The sequence below is a fragment of the Rhineura floridana genome, chromosome 8, assembly GCF_030035675.1.
Source record: "Rhineura floridana isolate rRhiFlo1 chromosome 8, rRhiFlo1.hap2, whole genome shotgun sequence".
NCBI lineage: Eukaryota > Metazoa > Chordata > Lepidosauria > Squamata > Rhineuridae > Rhineura > Rhineura floridana.
The window spans coordinates 90,345,330-90,370,247 of NC_084487.1; the positions used below are offsets into that span (position 1 = coordinate 90,345,330).

The 24,918-nt window shown below is 40.7% G+C and overlaps 1 protein-coding gene across 1 annotated transcript in view; it reads right to left on the reverse strand.

The window, feature by feature from the left end:
- Window positions 1–24,918, reverse strand: part of CTTNBP2 (cortactin binding protein 2) — a 123,655-nt gene that overhangs the window by 91,614 nt on the left and 7,123 nt on the right. Inside the window, 1 exon segment of the mRNA XM_061640072.1 lies at window positions 13,747–13,854. Coding sequence (XP_061496056.1) covers window positions 13,747–13,854 — 108 coding nt within the window.

The following is a 24,918-nucleotide window of genomic DNA, read 5'->3' on the forward strand; positions in this document are numbered from 1 at the left end:
CTCCTGAATCTCCAGATAGGGTTGGGAAAGAGTGTCAGTGTAGACCAGGGGAGGAAAACCTGTGGCCCTCCAACTTTTCCAGGACTCCAACTCCCATCAACCCCTGGCCATACGGGCTGTGGTCAGAGATTATGGGAGTTATAGTCCAGAACATGTAGAGGGTTCCAGGTTCCCCACCCTGGGTAGACAATACTATACTAGACAGCTTCCTACATTTCTAAGGCCGATAATGCTAAGCCAGGAACTGAAGCTCTCCCTCTCTGACAACTGTCTCATTCTACCCACAACAGACTGGCTGAGACAGATGGAGAAAGCCCGTTAGAACATTTGGGTGACCTTGAGATGTTCTTGTGAGCTTGAAGAACTTCTCTGTATAAAAAATTACCAACTTCAGTGAATGTAGTTACTTTACTATATTCATGGTGTCTGGAGTGAGCCTAACAACAGACGTTACAAGTGACAGCTTTGTCCACTGCATGGGTTCCAAGATAAAGTGATCCACACAATAATAAACAATTTATTTATTATTACATTTATATCCTACCTTTCCTCCAATAAGCTCAAGATGGTGTACATGGTTCTTCCCCTCCTCATTTTATCCTCACAACCATCCTGAGAAACTGTGACTGGCTCAAGGTCAACCAGTGAGCTTTACGGCTGAGTGGGAATTTGAACCCTAGTCTCCCATGTCCTAGTCCAGCTACACCATATTCTCTCTCTCTCTTGACTATGCCCATGTTATAGCTCCTGGAGGTGAGGACTTCTTTAGAACCATTCTAGAGGACTGCATAAGAATGCATACGCATAACCATATAGGACTTCTTTGTAAACCTCTGTCTGGTTTTCTTCTTTTGCTTTTTTTAGTATCTGCTTGGGAAGTCATCAGACCATCTCTTATTGCTGGTTTGATTTCTAGCTACTGAATAAGCTGAACTAAGGTCAATACATTCAAATGCCTGCATATAGGCTATAGGACACTTCTCAGGTGAGAGCTTTCAATTTTAGAAATCAAACAAGAAATTGCAAAGTAATTTCCCTTGCTAGTTGCTGTAACCTTTTTAAACTTGATTCTATCTTTGAGCTGTTTCCCAAGAGACTTCTATTTAGTTTGGGTTTTGGCAGAAGTCTGTCATGTGCACAAGCCATGACTTTTAATAACTTAGGCTTCATTTCAAGAACGACTGAAGCAGGTATAATTGAAATTAACAACAAATCCAACTGTTGGGGTTTCCCCCCCCCCCAAAAAAAAGATTACCTTGACCCATTCCAGTCTGGGTTCAAGCCTGGTTATGGGACTGAATCAGCCTTGGTCAATGACCTTTATTGATAGAAGGTCATGGGAAGCACGACCCTGTTATTCTTACTTGATCTCTTTTGATACTACTGACCATGGTATCCTTCTGAGCCAACTTGGTGAGATGGGTATCGGAGGCACTGTTTTACAGTGGTTCTGATCCTACCCTCAGGGTCATTTTCAGATAATAGCATTGGGTGATTGTCTTTTGGCTCCCTGGCAGTTGTGCTGTGGGGTGCCACAGGGTATCATCTGGTCCCCAATGCTGTTTAATATCTATATGAAGCCCTTGGGAGTGATCATCACTAGATTTGAGGCGAGGTATCAGCAATACACTGATGATACCCACCTCTATTTCTCTGTAACATCTGACTTGGGAGAGGCCTTTCAAGCCCTGGACTGGTGCCTGGACTCGATGGAGGGCTGGATGAGGGCCAATAAACTGAGTCTGAATCCTAGCATGACAGAGGTGCTGTGGATTGGTGGTTCCTGAGTTCAGATAATTAGTCAGTTGCTTGCTTTGGATGGGGTCGTACTCCCTCTGAAAGAACAGGTCCATAGCCTGGCTGTGCTCCTGGATCCATCTTTGTCATTAAAGGCTGAGGTGACCTCAGTGGCTAGGAGTGCCTTTTACCAGCTTTGGCTGGTAAGACAGCTGTAGCTGTTTCTGGACCAGGATAGCCTCACCACTGTTGTCCAAGCACTGGTAACCTCCAGGATGGATTACTGTAATACGCTGAATGTGGGGCTGTCCTTGAGGTTGGTCTGGAAGCTGCAGCTGGTGCAAAATGCAGCAGTGCAACTGCTCACTGGGGTATTGCTAGCATGTCACCCTGCTGCTGAAAGGGTTGCACTGGCTGCCCATTAGCTACTGGGCCAAATTCAAGGTTCTGATTTTGGTATACGAAGCCCTATACAGCTTGGGACCAGGATACCTGAAAGTTTGTCTTACCCCTTATATACCCAGTCGATCACTACGCTCTGCAGGTGAGGGCCTCCTGCAGTATCATCTTGACAAGAAGTCCGTTCCACACAACATAGGAAGCAGACCTTTAGTGTTGTGGCACTACCCTTTGTAATTCCCTCCCTTAAATATTAGACAGGCACCATTTCTGTTATCTTTTTGGCACCTACTGAAGACCTTCCTCTTTCAACAAGCCTTTTAAGTAGAGACCTTATCCCAGTCTTCCAGTGTTGGAATTGCTTTTTAAGATGTTTTTTAAGCTTTTTTAAAAAGACTTTTTGTTTTAATATGGTTTTAAAGATGTTTTGTTTTAATACATTTTAAAGTCTGTTTTTAAGATGTTTTAGAGTGTTTTTAGAATTTCATTTGCCACCCTGGGCTGCTTCTGGAAGGAAGGGCGGGATATAAATTTAATAAATAATATTAATAATTTTTTAAAACGTAAACTTGATTAGATGTCCAAACAAGCCCAATGCATTTTGGATTAAGTACTCTTCACAAGAGCGGCGGTGAATCATGATACAATATCATGTGCCAATGATATTGTTGCAGTGTTCACATGCCTTATGCACTTTGATACAGAGAATGTAAGCCCACTGAGAATGTGCTTTCTGCTTCTATGTATGCTTCTGGCAATTTTCTCAGCTTACTGCAATACAGGAATACCCTGCTATACGGACCTTCACTTTACGGACACTTGCGACTACGGACATACTGTAAATATGTCCGTAGTCGCAAGTGTAGCACCATTCCCCTGTTTACGTACGCTTGCTTCACAAGAACGGACACTTAACGGCATGACGCCACCGCCCGATCAGTTTCCAACTACAAACTTTTTCTTAAAATAAGGCCTACTGTGTTTATTTTAGTTATAAGTGCGTTATTTACATCAGTTATGCCCGTATATGACGATTGCAGTGCAGTATATGCATCAATAAGTGAAAAAAGGTAGTGCTTCACTTTAAGTACATTTTCGGTTTACGTACTCGCTCTGGACCCATTGCGTACGTTAATGTGGGGTATTCCTGTACAGCATGTTAGTCAGAAGATCATGGTTGCAATTCACAGCAACTTCCAAGATAATGGATGCATATGTTCCAACCTCTACATATACCTGAGTTGTCACTGGCCAATAACTGGCATGATGGCTCCCATGTCCTATGTATTCATCCAAACGCTGACAGCAGAGATCATGTGGCCAAAAAAGACTATTACTATTGTTAATATTTTTGTAACATCAGGTAAACTTCCAATAATTAAAACATACATTTTAAAAAGCCATATATAATACAATAAAATGACAATATTAGACCATAATGCAGAATGAACTAACATTAGACTCTTATGGGAGATCAAAAGCTTTCCTAAGCAGAAATGTCTTAGCCTGCCCCCTAAAAGAAAACTGGGATCAGCAATGACGAAACTTCCTAGGGAGGAAGTTCTAGGCAACTGGACCCACCACTATAAAGATACTGCTGCTTATCTCAACAGATGGCATTTTGCAAAGGGATGTCACCCAGAACCTTGACACAGGGATGTGAATCTGTGACCTTCAGATATTGTTGAACTTTAACTCCCAGCATCCCTGGCCATTGCAGTGCTGGCTTGGGCTGACAGGAGTTGTGAATCCAACAACATTTGAAGGGCTACAGGTTTCCCATTCCCACCTTGTTGCGGGGCCTATCTGGGGTCCAAATATATTGTAAAGGTTCAAAGCAGTGAGTTGTATCCAATGTAGCACTAACTTAAAGTCATTTAGCAATATACTTTACTTATTTTATTTATTTATTTATTACATTTATATCCCGCCTTTTTTTCACCCTGGAACCCAAGGCGGCATACATGTGGTTCCCAGGCAGTCCCCCATTCAGGCACTGACCAGACCCAGACCTGCTTAGCTTCAGCAAGGTGGTGGCCTCATGTGCCTTCAGACAACAGCTTGGGATATACTTGTTCCACTGGCAAAATGTTTTGTGCCAGCGACATGTCGTGAAGGAGAATGCAGAAGCAGGTTGCTGGAAACTTTGTTTCACAAACAGACTGTACAACCTGTTGCGCAACAAGTCCTTATGATAGGATACAACCCAATACATCGAATTGTGTTGAATTAATCAATAGCTAGTACAATTCCTTCAAAATAGGGGTTATGTGCTTCCTGCATATAATCTGAGTTGCCTTACAGAAAATATCTATTAGAATCTTCAATTTTAAGAACTGCTCATGTTTGCTGGCAAGCAGCCACGTTGCTGACACTGAGCATGTCTGGATCTGATCAATGCCTGGGTGGGAGAAACACTCTGTGTGCTGCTTTTGAATTCCATCATGGTAGAAAAGTGGGAAAGAAACGCAGAAAATAAATATCCACAGTGTAAGTTTGGGTATATCTTCTGCTGTTGAGGAACTATACATCTGTTAAGGGCAGCTGTAACATTGAGATTAGACAAACCAGACAGGAGGACAGTCACCCATTTTTGAAAAGGTAACATTGAGGAGCTCTTCCCTTCATTAGACACAAGCATTCATAATTGGTTGGGGAAAGAATCTGGTGCCTTCTTTATTTCCATGTCCCCCTTTGTCAACTGCTTGCCAGTGTAATGTCTCAGCAAAACTGCTGCCATCCAGGTGGCCTGATTTCCTTTCAATTTGAGTCCCTATTCTCCTGTCTTTGTTCCACCCTAGATCAGTACAACACTATTAAAAATTTGTTGGACAATTTGGTCATTGGCCTATACATGTAAATCATATCTCTTTGTGCCTGAAGTGGCTATTGCATTATTTATCGCTGTTGTGACCATCGTTGATTATACAGACCACTTAGGAGCTTTAGCTACAAAGCACTCAAAGCAACCTTTTTGGACCCTGGGGCACATCTGAAAATCTAAGAAACTGTTGAGGGCTTTCTGGAACATAAACAAAAGAACAAAACAGGGGTTGCTCTTGCCCCACTTCCAACAAGGGCATCACAAAATACCCATTGTACAGAAGGTGGTGATGTTCAGACCATTCCCCCCCCAAATAAAATACTGACCAAAAAGCAGGCAACCATCTCCCAAACAACCATAAAACCCCCAAAATTTAGTTTTTAAGAAAATTGGGAGAGCAAGGGCCTTGGTGGGCACCAAGGGGGCTCCATGGTGTCCACGGGAACCATGTTGGGGACCCAGAATTAAACTGTTTTACACAAGCATAATCTACATCACATAGTTACTGGGCTTCATAAGTGATGAGTGAGAGCCATAATTTTGCTGGCTATTGCTTCAGAACCTTAGGAAGCACTTATAAAAAAAGTAGCAGATTTCTAAAGAGAAGTTATCCTAATACTGGATTTTAAAAGCTGTACTGTATTAGCTAGTCCATTCCCACTTCAAGCTGTGTTTTAACTTCAATCTATTTTTTCCTTCCTTCCTTTTTCTGTGAAGGCTGTCAGTATCCTAACTGTTAGTTTTTTTAAATGTTAGAATGTTTTCTTTTAAAACACAACTTCTTGCAAAAAGAATGTCATATGGCATGCCCTGTGGAAATACATTGTTCCTTGATAATGTCCTCTTTTAATGATTCACTTGATATAGTCTGTGATGATATAACAACTTTTCTTTGGCTTGCTATAAGCCATTCAGTATTTTGCTAAGTCTTCATTAACATTTTATAATAATTTCTCATTCTCTTTCCTATAATGTTCTGCCTTGATTCAATGACATGTTCTTTCCTGTGTTTTTACCCTTATTTTGTTTATTTAAAAGCATTTATATACTGTTTAATATTTCAAAAACATCTAAGCAGTTTACAATCTTAAAAACAAACAATATATCATTATAACAAAAACACAATCTAAAACCAGTAAAACATATCAAAATAAAACAAAAATAAAACAAAAATCCAGACAATTCAAACATGCAAAACAGGGTCTAGTCTTGTGTGTCAGGGAAAGCCTGGGCAAAAAGATCAGTCTTCACAAACTATGGTTTGTAGGAAACCTGTATTATCAGTATTGGACAAAATGCTGATGATATGGATATGATATGATTATGGTGTGATTAATTAAAATGTATTCAGAGAAAGAATCTGTAGGACTATTTGTGGATCATTTTCATGCATGCACCCTCAATTGCTATGATGTGGCTGATATCATTTCAGGACTACCTAGAGACTGCGTGACAATGCTACTCTGGAAGTTTCTTAGTTCAGATAGTGTTTTATCTCTATTTATCGTCTTGATATTAGGCTTGATATTAGATGCTGCTTTGTTATGGAAGACAGACTCTGACCAGATCACAGGTGGGCCTAGTTATCCCATATTTTGGATATAAGGTAAATGATGAATTAACCTAAATTGAGACAAGAAAAATCAATATTCCCATCATTCCTACCACCATGAAGCACAGATATAAAACCTTTCTTCTTGCCTAATCTATGTGAACATTTTTCTAGCTCATATGGCATCTAAAACTAAACATAATGCAAGCTAGTTGTAAAACACGGAGCATACTATATACAGAGAGAGCATATTGTATACATACAATGTCTTATGTATACAATTCCTTTTTCACTTACAGATCCTTAGTGCACTCTGAAAGTTATACACATGTCACATCAGAGAAACATAACCAAATATGGAATACAATATATTTTGTAAGGACCATTTTCATTGTTATGTGCAAAGCTGAAACAGCATTTTATCAGATTAAATTCTAACAGTTGCTTGTCTTTTTTGGGCTATAATCTCAGCAAGAGATCCCCCTGCTGATGTTTATACCCTCTAAACTTGTAATTCTGATAGGAATCTCTAAACAACCAAAAGGCTTGGTTTCAATATCACCTTAGTTACTTTGGATCTGATGTTTACAGGTATTTCCCATTATCTCTACTAATCTCTTCCCTGCATGTGAACAAAAATATTATCATTCATGTCCAGTTACTCTGAATGGTTTCCAGTCTGTTGTGACTCAAGAAAATGAATTTTACTAGACAATTCTGCGTAAGAAAAAAGGTAATGTCCAAATAAGGAGATTCTTGACAAATGCACCTCAATCCAGAGAGGGAGCTGGAAGTACATTGTACACTGAATGTAGATTAATTTGTGCATCTGCATGCATATTTACATATGCATTGCCAAGCTCACTTGGGCTCCACTGCACTGGCTGGATACACTTTTTGATGCAAATATGAAAGCATATCCACATCTGGGACCACAAGCTGGTGAGCATAACTCCAGCTTCAGTGGGGACATTATTATTTATACATAAGGAATGATTATCTTTATGGTTTACAAACAGAATTCTTTTCCTCCTCAGCATTATGACTGCTTAAAAAAAAAGATTCTTACTTCCAAAAGGCAATTTATACTGAAACCTTCCATTAAACACTCCCCTAGTGTTAACTTTACAATAAATATAAAAACAGGTGACTTCCTAGAACTTGATACAATTTATTCTAAACTCAAGTGCTCCCATATATGAAAAGGTATCCAGCGCAGTCTCTTTCTCTTTTCTCTTTATTATCTGCATGACAGAGCATGAGGTGAAATCTAAATTTATTTTCTTAGGCAAATACTCATCTACCACCTATTAAGTTTTTAAAAAGGCAAAGAGAAATTAGAAAAGAAAAAGCAACAACCTAAGCAAACAGTCCCAGCTAAAACTGATATTAAAACAATTTGAGCAGTTAATGGTTTAATTACTCAAGGAAACAGGGCATCAGCCACTGTATTTATCCATTGTAAACATCAAAACAAAGGGCTTAATCCAGTCCAAAGGGCGTGCAGCACTCGTATGTGGAGGGGTCCAACAGAGAATAACAGACTCCAGGATATACCCCCCTCCAGGCTCTCATGGGTATAAATGCCTTCCATAGTTCAGTCCATTACCCTAAGCTCCTACTGGGAGGAAGGGTGGGATATAAATAAATAAATAGGTAATGGAATGAAGGAACACAGAAAGAAGTCATACTATTGGTCCATGTAGCTCAGTATTTGCTACACTGACTGGCAGCAGTTCTCCAGGTCTGTGCATAGCTGCTGCACTGGTAATACACCTGATCAAGCCCCCAAAATACTGCTGCATGTGAACATCTACCACTATGAAAAAAGTATGCGTTAATCTTCACATAGAACATGAAGCCTAATAAGTAACGTAAGAAAGCAACAGTTCTCCAAACATCTCTGAATGTTTGGATTGGTGCAGGGCTACAGCAAGGATCACTTTGTAGTGTTAATACTTGATACAAGACTTGCCCTTGTTAGAGATGGGTCCTGATCCAAATGCAATTGGTTAATAATACAGTCAAACATACAATTGACTGACTAGAATGAAAACTAAATGGCAACAACATTTATATATTCCTGACCTGGGCTCCTTCTGGAGGAAGTGCAGGAGATAAACTAAAATAATAATAATAATAATAATAATAATAATAATAATAATAATAATAAATGTATGAACAAACAACAATGCAGTCATTCATACTGCTAGAAAAGGCAGTATACAACTGTAATAATAAAATCTGCAAGAAGCATGCTTTGCACACCTGCTGCTAATAAAACCACATTTAGTACATTTGCAAACCTGATTTGGAAAGTATCTTATTCAGCACTTCATGCATATGCATGCCTTTCACACTCCCATCCAGCTCTCTCCACTCCCCACTGAAAGGAACTTCTCACAACTAGTTCCTACAACCTTTGCTTTGTTAAATACTACTTTAGATTCACAGGGCATGAGACAGGCCTCCTGGTAAGCACAGGCACCTATTAGGCGTTGTACAAGCTGCTTTCTGCCCCCTTACACCCATAGCTTATATGATCCATGCACAAGTACAAAGAGGAGAGTATGTGACACAACAGGCAGAGAGGAACTGGAGAGGTGGGAAAATCTGGCACATTAATTTTACTATATTTTAGCTATATTTTTATCTTAGCTTTCCTCAAAGGCACTTAGAGCAGCATGCATGGCTCTTCTCCCACCACCCATTTTATCTTCATTTGCCTCCATCAGAGAATTGTGGCCATGAATAGCAAACTGCAGTTCAATCAATATTTTAACACTGCTTATTGTATACAATGACCAGGCTCAGTAGTTTGAGTGGGTGCATGCACTTAATTTTTGAGTAAAAGCAACCAAGACTCTTGCAGCATCTGAAAGACTAACATTTTTAGTATGACACTGCAGTCTCAGTTTGAAGTTCCTTTGCTCCAGGACAGCCACTTTAAGAATGTCCTGGAAGGTTGAAATGTTCCCCCACTAGCTTTTGAATATTGCCATTTCTGGAATCATATTTGCATCCATTTATTCTTCTGTGTAGAGACTGGCCTATTTGTCCTATGTAGTGTGCAGATGGGCATTGCTGATAGTTTATGGCTTTTGCATCTGATAAAGTGGACTATAGACCATGAACGTTTATGCCATAGTAAACATGTTAGTCTTTAAAAGTGCCACAAGATTCTTTGCTGGTTTTGCTGCAGAAGACTAATATGGCTACTCTTATGGGAATTCATTTTGACATTGGATTTTTCATGCTTAGATGCTCTTTATCCACAGCACGCACCGTTCCTGCAACATATCTCTAGTCTGCTTGTGGCAACTGTCATGAGAAAAATAGGCTAATCCAACTAATGTATAAGAGAAACTAAACTGTTTACATGTCACATTGGGTAGATTGATGGATAGACAGAAAATCGATTTTCATCATGCTTTTAAGAGTATCTCCTCAGACAGGTGGCAAACATAGCATATGGTAACAATATAATGCAGTTTAAAAACTTAAACTTTAAAATACCCTAAAACCTTAAAAATAACACTCAGGTCAGTTGTAACCAACAGTGTCACCCAGCTGATTGTAAGCCTTCTGTCAGCAGAAGAGGGAAGAAAGCAATTTTCAGAAATTCCTTCTCCCTTATGCAGCCCCTAGCCCCCCTAAATTTACCCCAGAAGATTAGGGGACCTCCAGAGCTGATTTAAGGGGTTATTGGAGGGCTGCAAGGGGAGAGAGGAATTTGTGAAAATTGTTTACCTCCCTATTCTGTTGATGGAAGTCTTACCATCAGCTGAGTGACACCACTGGATTCAACCCAATATAAACAGAAAAAAACAGCAGCAGCACATCTGCAGCCCAGTTAAAATCATTCCATAATGAGCAGCAGAGAACAGACATGCTTTCAGAACCCACTAGCCTGAACTCACTTGAAGCATATTCCACAGAGGTGGGGTCACCACCAAGAAGGCATTGTCTGGTGTGCCTGCCAAGCTGATTGCTTTCACAAATAAGCACACAAACATAAGTTTCCAACAGCAAGACACACACACACACTTAAAACTATTAACAATCTCATCACAACAATAAACCACACACACAATTATCACTTTTCATCCTGATGATCCTGAAGTTTGAGGCAACTACAAACTGGGTTGCTCATTGGCAAAGGGCTTAATGTACTTTCAAGTTTGTTGTGATTTTTTTATTGGATTTTCTTTTTCTTTTGCAGACATAAAATTAAAAGTCAATAAATCTGAGAGATGAAAGCCCAACAAAATCACATCATGTGACTGAACTGGTGCCCAAACAAGAATGCCACCATTCCTGTCCTGAATACAAACAAGTATTCAGTAAATGTATCAGGCTCTGGAAGGATTCATTAGGAAGTCAGGTAGACTGAAATTGCAACAGAGAAGTGCTTGCTATGAACCTTAGTTGGTTTAGTACAATAGAATGCTGGCACTTGAAGTAGAGTGAAGATCGCAGTGGATAGAAGGAGTCATTAATATGCAGGTCCCAGGCCAGCTTACCAATATGGCAAATAGATTTATGTATTCATAGTAACCTTTTCAGATATTAGTAGAACCTTCCTGTGAAGAAGTATCTATTTATACATTAAGACGGCAGTTCCCAAGATTCCATCACACTTTAGAACGATAAACCAGGGTGAGGTTTTGCAGAGTCAGGCTTATGCAGGAAGGATCAGCCTTACTCTTCAGTGGCTGGAGTCACCACAGGCAAAGTTCTCATTTATGTATGTATGTATGTATGTATGTATGTATGTATGTATGTATGTATGTATGTATGTATGTATGTATGTATGTATTTCATTTGTATACCGCCCCACAGCCAAAGCTCTCTGGGCGGTTTACAACAATAAAAAACATTAAAAACAAATATACAAATTTAAAAACACATTTTTTAAAAAGCAATTTAAAAACACACGCTAAAATGCCTGGGAGAAGAGGAAAGTCTTGACCTGGCGCTGAAAATATAACAGTGTTGGTGCCAGGCGCACCTCGTCAGACAGATCATTCCATAATTTGGGGGGCACCACTGAGCAGGCCCTCTTCCTTGTTGCCAGCCTCCCAGCTTCCCTCGGAGTAGGCACCCGGAGGACAGCCTTTGATGTTGAGTGTAGTGTACGGGTGGGTTCATGTCGGGAGAGGCGTTCCATCAGGTGTTGTGGTCCTAAGCCGTGTAAGGCTTTATAGGTTAAAACCAGCACCTTGAATTGAGCTCGGAAACATACAGGCAGCCATTGCAAGCATGCCAGAATCGGTTTTATATGTTTGAACCGTCTGGTACCTGTTACCAATCTGGCCGCTTAGCATTCATCCCAGCAGTATCCCCAAATACATTTCCTCTCCCGCACATAAGTAAATAGTTGCCATCAGAGCTTGGAAAAGTTACTTTTTTGAACTACAACTCCCATCAGCCCAATCCAGTGGCCATGCTGGCTGGGGCTGATGAGAGTTGTAGTTCAAAAAAGTAAATTTCCAAGCTCTGGTTGCCATTCACTTGTGGTGAGGGAAAAACTTTCTCAAAACTTGTAGAGTGAATTAACTATTTATTTATTTATTTCCATTTCTATACCGCCCTTAGCCAATGGCTCTCTGGGCGGTTCACAGCAAGGAATAAAATACAATACTATAAAATAGACATCAGATAAAATCCCTAAAAAAGACAACTTAAGCATTTAACAACTTGATATAAAATTAACTAAACATTAAACAATTAAAATTAAAATGCCTGGGAGAATAAAAAGGTTTTCACCTGGCGCCAAAAAGATAGAAGAGTAGGCGCCAGGCGCACCTCATCGAGAAGACTGTTCCATAATTCAGGGGCCACTACTGAAAAGGCCCTGGATCGAGTAGCAGCCCTCCGAGCTTCCCTATGGGACGGGACTCGGAGGAGGGCCTTAGATGTTGAACGTAGTGAGCGGGTAGGTTCATAGTGGGAGAGGCGTTCTGCAAGGTATTGTGGTTCCGCACCGTGTAAGGCTTTATAAGTCAAAACTAGCACTTTGAATCTGGCCCGGAAACAAATAGGTAGCCAGTGCAAACACGCCAGAACAGGTGTTATATGTGTGGACCGTCTGGTCCTCGTCAGCAGTCTGGCTGCTGCGTTTTGCACTAGCTGTAGTTTCCGAATTGTCTTCAAAGGCAGCCCCACGTAGAGTGCATTGCAGTAGTCCAATCTCGAGGTTACCAGAGCATGGACGACTGAGGCGAGGTCATCATTATCCAGATAGGGGCGCAGCTGGGCTACCAACCGAAGATGGTAGAACGCATTCCGTGCCACCGAGGGCACTTGAGCCTCAAGAGACAGGAATGGATTGAAAAGGACCCCCAAGCTACGAACCTGTTCCTTCAGGGGGAGTGTATCCCCATCTAGGACAGGTTGAACATCCATAAGCACAACCCAACTTCCTCGCTACTCCCTTTGTCTCTTCTCTTTACATTAAACATTCCTTTCTCTGATACCTATTTTGTCTTGCATTAGAATTTTAGGGTTGGGGTGGGTAGGGAGGAAAAGAAGTAGCTACCTTATTTAGGCAGCCCAGTATTGTCTTTTCTGACTGGCAACAGCTCAGCAGGGTCTTAAGCAGAGGTCTTTCCCATCACCACTTAGCCGATCCTTTTAACTGCAGATGACAGAGATTGAACCTGAGACCTTTTGCCTATTACTGAGCCATTAGAGGGCAATAAAGAGGAAGTGCAGTCTGTGAGGGTAGGGGTTAATAGGGTACTTATTTGTGTTGGTTCAGGAAAAATTAAGAAAATGCAATCATAAAGAGTGCATTAAGATGTAAGCATATTTGCATTATGCAACTAACTTGTTTCATCAGTGCAAGGATTTCTATTTGTGCAGCGGAACTTCCATCCTCCTTGTCTTGCACGCCCCCTAAAACTTTTCAGGGTTTCCGCCTCTGGAGAAGATTTGGGGAGGGCATGAGATGTGAAGTCTGGTTGCACAAGTGGAAATCCTTGTGCTGATGGAAAGAGATTGTTGGATACTGTCTGTTGGAACCTCTCTTCCATTTCCTGTGTACACCTGTAGTGGAAAATTATCTACTTTTACTTTATTCACCATCCCACCTGTCAACACCTATCTATCACTGAGTTATTTTTGTTTGGGGTTTTTAAAACAGATATTACAGCAAATTCGCCCAGTTAGAATATTTTAATGTTCCAGATTTGAAAACCTAACCACACACACAAAACACACCCCAACATACCCTTAAAGCTTCAATCACAAGATCTCGTGCTTCCAGCTCCCCTTCTAGAACACTCAGAAGCATCCGCAGTTCTGATTTGCTGAGATTGTCCAGATCAAACTCTCTCTTCTGCAAAATGAAAGTAAACTGATGATTACAATGTACACAAGGAATTTCACCTAATGCAGCAGAAAAGTTAAAAAAAAACAAGCAGACATAGTAACAGTTATTTTAAAAGAGGTTTGATACTTCCTATCAGAGTAAAGAGAAATGTTTGCACCATGGCAAACAAACATCAACACCAGCAGCCATGTAGGTGCAGGGCCCACAAATGTGCTTGCCAGCTCACCAATGGAGAATGCCATCTTTTCTGGTGAATGCAGTTGTGATGTCTGCCCCAGTCTAAAATGAGGGAAGGGCAGAGGTTCATCACTGATTCCACACTGTGCTTTGGAGGCTCCTAGAAGTAGCAAGCAGGCTCAAGGTAGCTGTCCTACCCAAGACCAAAGCCAGTGGTCAGTTCAGGTCTGTAGATAGGCTTGGAGCGATGGATTATTTAAGTTCCAACTACTACTAATTATTTAAGAATTCAATAGGACACGAGCATGAATGTGCAATTTGGTTCCGTTGCTTTTAAGTGAGACTTATTTTATTTATTTACAAAAATATTTATAGGCCACCCCTCACGCAAAACATCAGGGCAGGGTACAACAACAACAACAAAATGACAGAAGAATAAAATACAATTAAAACAATACAGAATAATCATAACAATGACTGGTTCATCATAAATAAACCAATGAATAGGCCTGTTGACATAAATAATTCCTCAAAAGTAGTTTGAAGTTAGAAGCGAGGATGCCTGTTGAATCTCTGCTAGAAAAGTATTCCACAGCATGGGACCAGGAACACTAAATGCCCAGCTTCTAGTCGAGACCAGTTAAGCTTCTGAAACATGAGGGCCAACTAATATCACTCTTTCAGATGATCTCAGTTATCAAGCTAGGATATAAGCGCTCAGGCAATCCTCAAAATTGGTCATGACTTAATTTTATCCATTGTACGACATGCCATGTCAAAAAGGCTAGCTAACATTATCCACCTTATACCATACAAAAATGAATTTGTACTACTAGAAGCAGGAGCCTGAAAGCTTTGGCTCACATGTTTTTTAAGTGATGTATTTACTCAAGCCCACCCACTTTAAACAAAACTTGATTTGAATACATATAGTGCAAGAAATATTGTTTCACTAAAGTATCGAATATATGTTGCTGTGGTCACACTACCTGATCCCCTCGTACTAGAAGGTAATGCCTTGGTGGTGTCCAAGGAACACCTTTCTCGTCATAAAAGCAAGTTCCTCTGATTAGTCCACAGTAATACCTCACTTCTTTTAACTCCATTTTGCTTTCAAAGGCATGGAAGCAAAATTGACAGTTAGTTAAGAGACTATAACACTGGGAGAAGGAAAAACAGACCCTAACGAAAGGAAGCAGAACTCACCAAAGGTAAGCACTGTCTTTCAAAAAAGGTTATTTGAAAGAAACTACAGCTACAGAAGCGCCGCTGTCTTTTTGCCTGAGTAAATTAGCAGTTATCCTGCTTTCATGTGATTCCACCAAGAAATACATTCTCTGTAACCCCTTTGGCCATCAGAACAAAATACTAATACCCAGAATTACATATCTTTCTCTGGTTGTCACCATATTATTAGCAACTCTCCCACAAACTGATGTGCAATAATGAACCGAGGTAAAATATTTCAAGTTCAGCACCTTACATAGTGCAGCCATTCCATTATACTGGGTTTTATGACTGAGGTGGAAGAAAATCCCTTGTTAAAAGGACCTCCCAAGACCCGGAAGTGTTAAAAAAACTATTTCCCAGTGCCAAATATCCTCTTTGTGGGCAGGTTATTTGAGAGGGTGGTGGCAGTCCAACTTGAGGCACACTTGGAGGAAACTGATTACTTGGATCCATTCCAGTCTGGCTTCAGGCCATAGCACTGAAACTGCCTTGGTCACCCTGGTTGATAACATCTGTCAGGAGAGAGACAAGGGGAGTTTGACCCTGCTCATCCTTCATCTCTCAGCAGCTTTTAATACTATGGACCACAGTATCCTTTGGGAGCATCTCAAGGAAGTGGGGGTTGGGGGCAATGTGCTTCAGCAGTTCTGCTCATACTTCCAAAAAGTAGTTACAGGAAGCTATTATTCAGCACCATGGGAGCTGACTTGTGGTGTTCCATCTTATCCCCCATACTAACATCTATATGAAGCCGCTGGGAGCTGTCATCAGGAGATTTGGAGCGAGGTGTAATCAATATGCAGATAACAACCAACTCTATCTCTCTGTTCCATCTGAATCAGGAGAGTTAGCTGAGGTGCTAGACCAGTGCATGGAGGCTCTGATGGGCTGGATGTGGGCCAATAATTTGAGGCTAAATCCTGAAAAGACAGAGGCATTATGTGTCCAGAGTTCTCGTGACCAGGAGGTGGGGAGAAGGCGTGTTTTGGATGGGATTGCACACCCTTTGAAGAAGCAGGTCTGCAGCTTGGGGGTACTCCTGGATCCAACATTGTCACTGGAGGCTCAGGTGGCCTCAGTGGCTAGGAGTGCCTTTTTCCAGCTCTATATAGTTTGTCAGCTTCAGCCCCTTTTGGACAGAGATGTCCAAAAGGGGTACTCCATGCTCTGGTAACTTCCATATTGGATTATTGCAATGTGCTCTGCGTGGGGCTGCTCTTGAAGATGACTCGGTAACTTCAACTGATCCAAAACGCAGCAGCCAGATTACTGGCTGGGGTTCCCTTTAGAACTCATATAACCCCTACTTTAAAACAGCTGCATTGGTTGCCAGTTCATTTCTGGGCCAATTTTAAGATGCTCATGTTAGTGTTTAAAGCCCTACATTACTTGGATCCCAAATATCTGAAAGATCGCCTCCTTTCCTACATAGCCTCTTGGGTGTTGAGATCAGCAGAGGGGGGCCTTTGGTAGTTCCACCACCCACAAGATGGAGGGCATTCTCTGTGGAGACCCCTGGTTGTGGAATTCATCTTGAATACTGCATCCAGTTCTGGTCTCCGCACTTCAAGAAGGATGCAGACAAACTGGAACAGATTCAGAGGTGGGCAACAAGGATGATCAGGGGAAACAAAGCCCTATGAGGAGAGACTGAAAGAACTGAGCATGTTTACCCTGGAGAAGAGAAGACTGAGAGAAGATATGATAGCACTCTTCAAGTACATGAAAGGTTGTCACATAGAGGAGGGCCGGGATCTCTTCTCAATCATCGCAGAGTGCAGGACACGGAATAATGGGCTCAAGTTGCAGGAAGCCAGATTTCGACTGGACATCAGGAAAAACTTCCTGTTAGAGCCATACAACAATGGAACCAATTACCTAGAGAGGTAGTGGGCTCTCCGACACTGGAGGCATTCAAGAGGCAGCTGGACAGCCATCTGTCAGGAATGCTTTGATTTGGATTCCTGCATTGAGCAGGGGGTTGGACTTGATGGCCTTATAGGCCCCTTCCAACTCTACTATTCTATGATTTTATTCTAACTCCCTCCCCACTGAGGTGAGTCTGGCAACTTCACTGTGCAGTTTCAGGTAAAAGCACCTCTCTATTCTTTGACACATAAGACAAACATTTTTAGGACCCACCCTATTTTGTGTTTTTAGATTGTTGATAGTTATTTTTAATGCTGTATTTTAAAATTGTTGTAACCCTGCGAACTTTGGGTAAAGGGTGGGCAACAGATATACTTTTATTTATTTATTTATTTGTTTGTTTGTTTAAAAATATATAAGCCACACTTTTCATAAAAGTATATTGAGGCAGCATTACAAAATACAAAAACATGACAGAATTAAAAAAAACAATAAAAACACTGTTAACAACGATAATATAAGCATCCATAAGTACTGAATTGGTTGGAAAAGAAAATTCTTATTAACAGGCCTATTTAAAAAGTCCAGTTTTCAGGAGATACCTGAAAGCAAACAAGTATAGTTGATAATAATAACAGTAAGCTGTTGTTATCGCATGAAATAGGGCATGCAAAACTCAAACACGGGAGATTTTATTTAAAATTTAAAGAGCCTGTTTGGTTGTTGCATGAGAGGACAAAATAATTTAAAATGTAATTTCTCAGTTGATTTTGTTTTGCCTCTATCAAATGTCAGAGATTAGTATAATTTAAGACCCAGATGCATGTAAGTGGCAGTTGCTGTGCCATTTGAAAGTAAGTCTAAGACAGGAAGCAGGAAATATTTTAGACTGAGAGATACGCATTATTTGATTCAAAGTATCATACACATCTCCCTCAGTCCAATATATTGCTAGGTTGTCTATTCTTGAAGAGGCCTGAAATCATGTTTAAAGGTGCAAGAGTCTTCTTGTGCTAACACAGCACGCAGGTATTGGCATAAGTGTTCAAATGCTTTAAGTGTGGGTTTTACTAACAACTGCCTAAACAAGGTTATTTATTTCAGGAATAATGTGGAGGAAACACAATAAATTGAAGTCTGGAATGGATGTAATCTGAACTAGGAATCTCCCAAACCCATTCTCATCCAGCTAATTGGCTCTACCCTCCGCTCTCTTCAACTGTCAAATGCCCAAATTCCTACCACCACTCCAACTGTCATTAGCCACATTCACACCATACATTTATTCCACTATTATTCCACTTTAAACAGTCATGGCTTCCCTCAAAGAACCCTGGGAAGGGCAGTTTATGAAGGGTGTTGAGAGTTGTTAGGAGACTCCTATTCTCCTCACAGAGCTACAATTTCCCAAGTAGTTTAATAGTCAGTCCCTCTTCCCCGAGAATTCTGGAAATTGTACCTCTATGAAGGAAATAGGGGTCTCCTAATAGCTCTCAGTGCCCTTCAAAAACAACAGTTACCAGGATTCTTTGTGGAGAAGCCATGACTGTTTAAAGTGGTATAAATGTATGATGTGAATGTGGTCATTCTATGCACTCTCCAACTCCCCCCTTCCATTTTACCTTAACATTCCATACTCCCAAGCTTTCTCTTCTCCCTGACTCTCTAAACACAAACCCCAAACATGGCTCATTACAAAAGTACCTCGATGTCTAGAAACCAGGTAGGGATGAGTGAATCAGTCTATTTCTAGTCCATATCACCTTTGCAGATTTTCACCCACAAGTCCATTCCAGACCATTTCCATATTCATCTGTGACGTTTTAAAAAATTCTGCGTAAACATTTTTTGCATTTAAATATGTATTATAAAACACATTTTGCTTTTCTACATGCATTTTTCTAAGTTTTTTGAACCAAACCCTATGTGGGAGGAGCAAAAGCCAGTGGATAACTAAGATCTAATCCAGGAGGTGCCGATCAGATCAGATCACATCTGAATTTGCGGGGTATCTCTTGTTTCAGTGAGGTTAAGTCAATATATCAGTTAAACCAAGAGCTACATCCAACATGCACACCTCAGTGTAATTTCATCAGTAAGCATCTTCATGCCATCCTCCTAATTACTTCATGACTGAATCTCACAACACACACACACAGGCACACATGAGCTATTTATGTTTAATACAGCTCCACCTGCTTGGCAGTAAGCTCTGTCCATGTTCTGTAATGATGTCAGTCAGTGTTGGAGGGACAATAACTAAGCCAGCATGTTCTAAGCAACTTTGAATCCTGTACATGTTTACTCAGAAGCAAGTCCTATTGTATTCAGTTAGGTTTACTTCAACGGATTGCATCCTTAGTGTTCTCTTTCCTTATAACAATCCAGCTTCATGTCCCAGTTTGCAGAGGTGTTCAAACTCCCCCCACAAACACTGCACAAGTTACAAATTGCAAACACTGTTAATTCAGCACACCATTAATAAATTACAAATTCAACCAATCCATAATAAGAGTACACTTTTTGTGACATGTCAAGGCAACTACAAATAGATTGTTATAAGGAAAGGGAACACTCAGGATGCAATGAGCTGTATGTTCTAGTAGAAAAACTGCAAACTTTAAAATTGGTGTGGGAAACCACTGGGCCCTCCAGATGTTGCTGGATTTTGTCTCCCATTATCCCTGACTATTAGTCATGCTAGTTGGGACTTATGGGAGTTGGAGTCCAACAACATCTGTCAGGCCACAAGCCATCCAGCCCTCCTTTAAAATCGCCCATTCAGAGTATATGTTGTCAGCCTGACTTCCAGAGGAGGAGAACAGGTATGTTTTGAAAAACCAAGATAGAGCCTCTTTAGGAAAAGAAAAGCTTCTGGTTTCTGAATTCTTTCTGCAATTCTCAGTATCATTTTAATGGAATATTTTGCACCAAGTCCCTTTGGCAGATCTTTCCCTGGACAAACTCTGAGATTTTAAGATAGAAAAAGCTGCTTGCGCGATGCCAAAAATGTGCATTAGCAAAGGTACATGAAAAGGAAAGAAGATACATTCATAATAGCTCTTAATTCCTATGGGAGTGTCTGTTCCCTACTCTCAAACTGGCCCATTCAAAAGTTTGCTCTCTAATGTTTATTTTTATTTTATTTTAAAAAATGCTTGCGGCAAATACTGGGACAATATAACATGATAACATCTCAGCCAATGAGTAAGGCTGTCTAGGGAGTCTCAAGCATGTTACAAATTCCATTAGTGGAAGTCCTTAGTAAGAAATTTGAGAACCATGGATTCTGAGCAGGTAATCTTTAAGCAAAAAATAAAATTGGGTGAAAATATTCACATAAAAATGTTTAACCTTTAGCTAGTTCTACTTCCACTATATAAAAAAACCCTACCAGTAATAATGCTGTAGGAGTGTATACACAAGATCACAACACCTAAGGATTGGGAAGTGGGAAAAGAGGGTTTCCCCCACCTTTTAGGAATATAAGAAGCTGTATACTGAGTCAGCTACTGGTGCATCAAGCTCGGTATACAGATTGGTAGCATCTCTCCAAGGCTTCAGACATGGGATGCTTCCAATGCCAGGGATTGAACCTGGGGTCTTTTGCATGCAACGCCATTGCTCTTCCAATGAGCTACAACCCTTCCCAAATGCATTTCAATGCACACTTGCTGTGAAGGGTGGATTCTAATCTGCCCTAATTCTGATAATTTAACTGATTAAGAAACAAGTCATTGTTTTGATGTGACTTTATTGTATACAATATAATATATTTTATAAAAACACATTTGTGCAATATGGTAAAACTGCCATTAAATGTATTTCTACAGGTAACAAAATAATCAAAGCATAATCCTATGCATGTCTACTCAAAGTAAATCAGAGTTCAATGGGACTTAATCCCAGATAAATAGTGTATAGATTTTCAGCCTAAACCTAGGATTTCAGAAACATAATAGATAGTTTAGCAGTATTACAACAGAATTCCACAGGTTTCGGTACAAATTTAGAAACCAAATGTAAAGTTTCCTCTCCCATTGTTGGCCAGAGTGATGGTTAAATGTTTCTAATGGAGATAGCAAAAGTTGATGAGCAGAGTCTCCCTTCTGTGATGCAAAATGTTAACAGATACCAAGACTGTTTCTGGCAGGTATTGCATAACATGTCTTTAAATAACTATTTTGTATTATGCTTCCCATCTGTCAAGTCCACCTTTGGCAAAACTAAGATACATGTCTGCTGTATATCATATAAAAAAGCTAATACATTTTGTAATTCAACACCATTATATAATCATTCCATTGGCATGGATACAGGTGTCGGTCACAAGATCACCATCCGTTTGTTAATTAAAACAAAAACAAAAAACAAACCTTGTGCTTTCTTCTAAATTAGGTTGAAATGCTATTCCTTCTGCTTTTCCTGTGGCCCATGATTAAAGGCCACCACACGTTTCATGGCTTTCTTTGCATAACAAAGGAGATTTTACTCAGGTGGACAGAGAATTGTGGAAGTTTTCAAATTGTCTCCTGGAAGCTCATAAAGAGTTTCTCAATGAAACAAGGTGTTTCATGAAAAGAAGCTTGTTCACCACTTACAACTTTCTCCTGTGCACTAAAGGAGAACATCTCAGTTCGAGCTCTGGCTCAATAGCACTAGCCTCTGCTCCAGATGAACCATGTATGTGCCCTAGAATACATACAGAATTCCCTGCCGTGCACTTGGGGTTTCATGGCAATCGTACATAGGTTCCTCTACAAATGAGCTGATGTAGAATGAGGTTCCCTAAAGGCAGAAAGTGTGAAAAACACCAAACTGATGAATCTGAACTGCAGTAAACCACTTAGAGATTTAGTTCCAATCAAACAATATGTACGTTGCTTCGCACTGGATATTCGACCAAAGGTTTTAATTGGTATGCAACAGAATGTCTCATCCGGAATACTTGGCAACAAAAGGAATCCCCACATTTGTATACTACTTTCCTAGGAATAAGGCAGCTGCTGCTTCTTCACAAGCATCCACAACATCAGTGTCAACACTAAAGCCCTAAAGGGCTTCAACTATCAGGAAGAAATAACTACTCTTAATGCACAAGGCTCCTTCCTGCTGTCTGCAGTCAGTCAGCACTCATGCGGCTTTCTTTAGTTGTTTCGTTAAAAAACAACAACACAAGAGGCTTGTTTGTATGTTTATAGAACAGAGCTCTATCAGATATCAGATGCCACAATCATGCAGTTTTGAGAACACAAGCTGCAGTTTTGCATAGCATCACAATCCTCCTACAAGTGGCTTGAGTGTTTGGGCTTGGATGAGACCTGTTAACACTGAGTACAGCTGGAGCCATGCAGCAGACAGGAGCAGTATTACAGCGGTGTAATTGGGCCTTCCACTTTGTAGTTTTACTCAGAGTCTGCAGAACTATTGATTTTTTTAAAAAAAATCAAAATATTTGAGATAGACTGCATATTTTGCTTTTTAGAAGCATATTGTTGCTTTTTAGAAATGCTAGGATTTTGTTGGCTTGAATTTTTGTAAATTGTGTTGTTTTTATTTGTATTTTGTATTTGTGTTTTTCTATTTGTGTGTAAGCCGCCTTTTGGTCAAAAGGCGGCCTAGAAATAAACCATAACATAACATAACATCTGGCTAAATAAATAAATCCTCTGCAGTCTATAATGCTCCAAAAATGTACCTTATAAACCAGGGACGGGGAACCTGTTTCCGGCAAAGGCACTATTCCTCAGGGGTAGGGTTGCCAGGTCGGAACCATCCAAAAACCTGAGAAAACGGGGGTGGGCCCTAGTGACATCACGAGGCGGGCCCTAGTGACATCATGGGGCGGGCTCTAGTGACATCACAGGGTGGGCCCTAGTGATGTCATGGGTGGGCCCTAATTATGTCATTAAGCATGATACATTAAGTATCAACCACAGTTGCTTGGAGCATACAATTAAAAAAAAAATTCTCTGATTGGAAATTAAAATAGAAATCTTACCTAAAAGAGGGTGTTCCCAAGTCCAGCTGAAGTGACAAGGTCATTCCTTCTCACAAGCTTAGGGAGCATGGATGCAAAATGGAAATGGACTGCCTTCGTCGGTCCCGAATAGGGTTTTCATGGTAAGCGGTATTCAGAGGTGGTTTACTATTGCCTTCCTCTGAGGCTGAGAGGCAGTGACTGGTCCAGGGTCACCCAGTCAGCTTCATGGCTGTCTGAGGATTCAAACCCTGGTCTGCCAAGTCATAGTTCAACACTTTTAGGGAACACTTAATCTAGCTTACTTGCTTCTGGCAAGAAGGGTTTACGTGCCCTCAGGCCAGGCCATTATAGGAAGAAAGGAGCTTAGTGTTGCAGAGATGTTAGATGGGAGCACAGATGGATGCTGTAGTTTGTCATGGGTGGCGGGAACTCTAACTGCGAGGGGGAAACTACACTTCCAAGGATTCTTTGGGGGAAGTCATGCACTTTAAATGTGAGTTGGATGTGCATTATTTCTTGCTGTGAGCTGCTTTAGTTTCCTCTAGAAGCTAACAAGTAGGGCCCCAATACCAAAACAAAACAAAAAAAAATTAACACATGGAAGGAATACATCAGGCATAGGGAACCATAGGACTTCCAGTTATGCCTCTGGTCCTGGGGAGTTGCAATTCAGAGCCATCCAGAAGGCCTAAAAAAAAAAAAAAACCAAAGCCCCCTCCTTTTTTAAAAAAAAAATTGAAATAAAAGAACATAAGGTTGCCAGTGGTAAACTTACCAGAGCCAAACCCACAACATTTTAAAGGAATTTATACACCTACACACCTGATCATGTGTAAACAATTAAACAGCTGAAGTTAGTTCAAAGCTTGTAACTAAGCTACAATCCAATACACACTTACCTGGGAGTAAGTACCATTGAACCCAATGGAGCTTACTTCTGAGTAGACATGTATTGGTTTGTAGTAAGAAGTGGGGGATGATTATATTGGATGGCAGTGGTGAAAACAACCCTTAATCCTCTGCTGAATTTTCCTCTGAGTAGCTGCTTTTTGTGTTTATTTATTTAAGGCATTTATACCCCACCCTTTAGCCAAAAGGGCTGGGAGACTGTTACTTGCGTCTGCTGTATAATGGCCAAGGGTGTTGCTAGCAGCAATGCAGTGGCAAATTCAGGAGTGCAGGGTCCCTTCATGAAAGTCACTGCCACACCCCTCCCACCTTTCCCTCTTCTGCTGCTGGGTTGAGAATGAGATCCTTGCTAATGCATTCTTCCACAACAGAGGTCCCTAGGAGCCTATAGGCATGAAAGGGGAGTGTATTAGCTACTGAGAAGAGTCTGCTCAGTGACTTACCTCCTTTTACTCTGATTGGCTCCAATCAGCAGGAAAGGACAAGGATGCATGTTAGAAGACTCTTCTAAGTGGCTAACACACTCCCCTGTCATGTTGATTGGCTCATAGAATGCTGGAAACACAGGGATTCTGCTGAGACCCTGCTCCCAAAAAAGTAAGGCATCTAAGACTCCCCGAGACCCTGGACGACTACACCCTTGTTGCTAAGTTCTTGAAAAACTCTGGGCAACAATCTGCATAAATGTATACAGTGCTTCTGGGCAAATTAAAATAGTGTGTGTACACACAATATATTTAAAGCATGTTTCTCCTTCCCCAAAGAATCCTGGGAACTGTTGTTTGTTAAGGGTGCTTGAAATTTTAGCTGTGAGGGGTAAACTACATTTCCACAATTCTTTGTGGGAAGCCGCACACTTTAAATGTACGGTGTGTATGCAGCCTGGGATCTCACTGGCACTG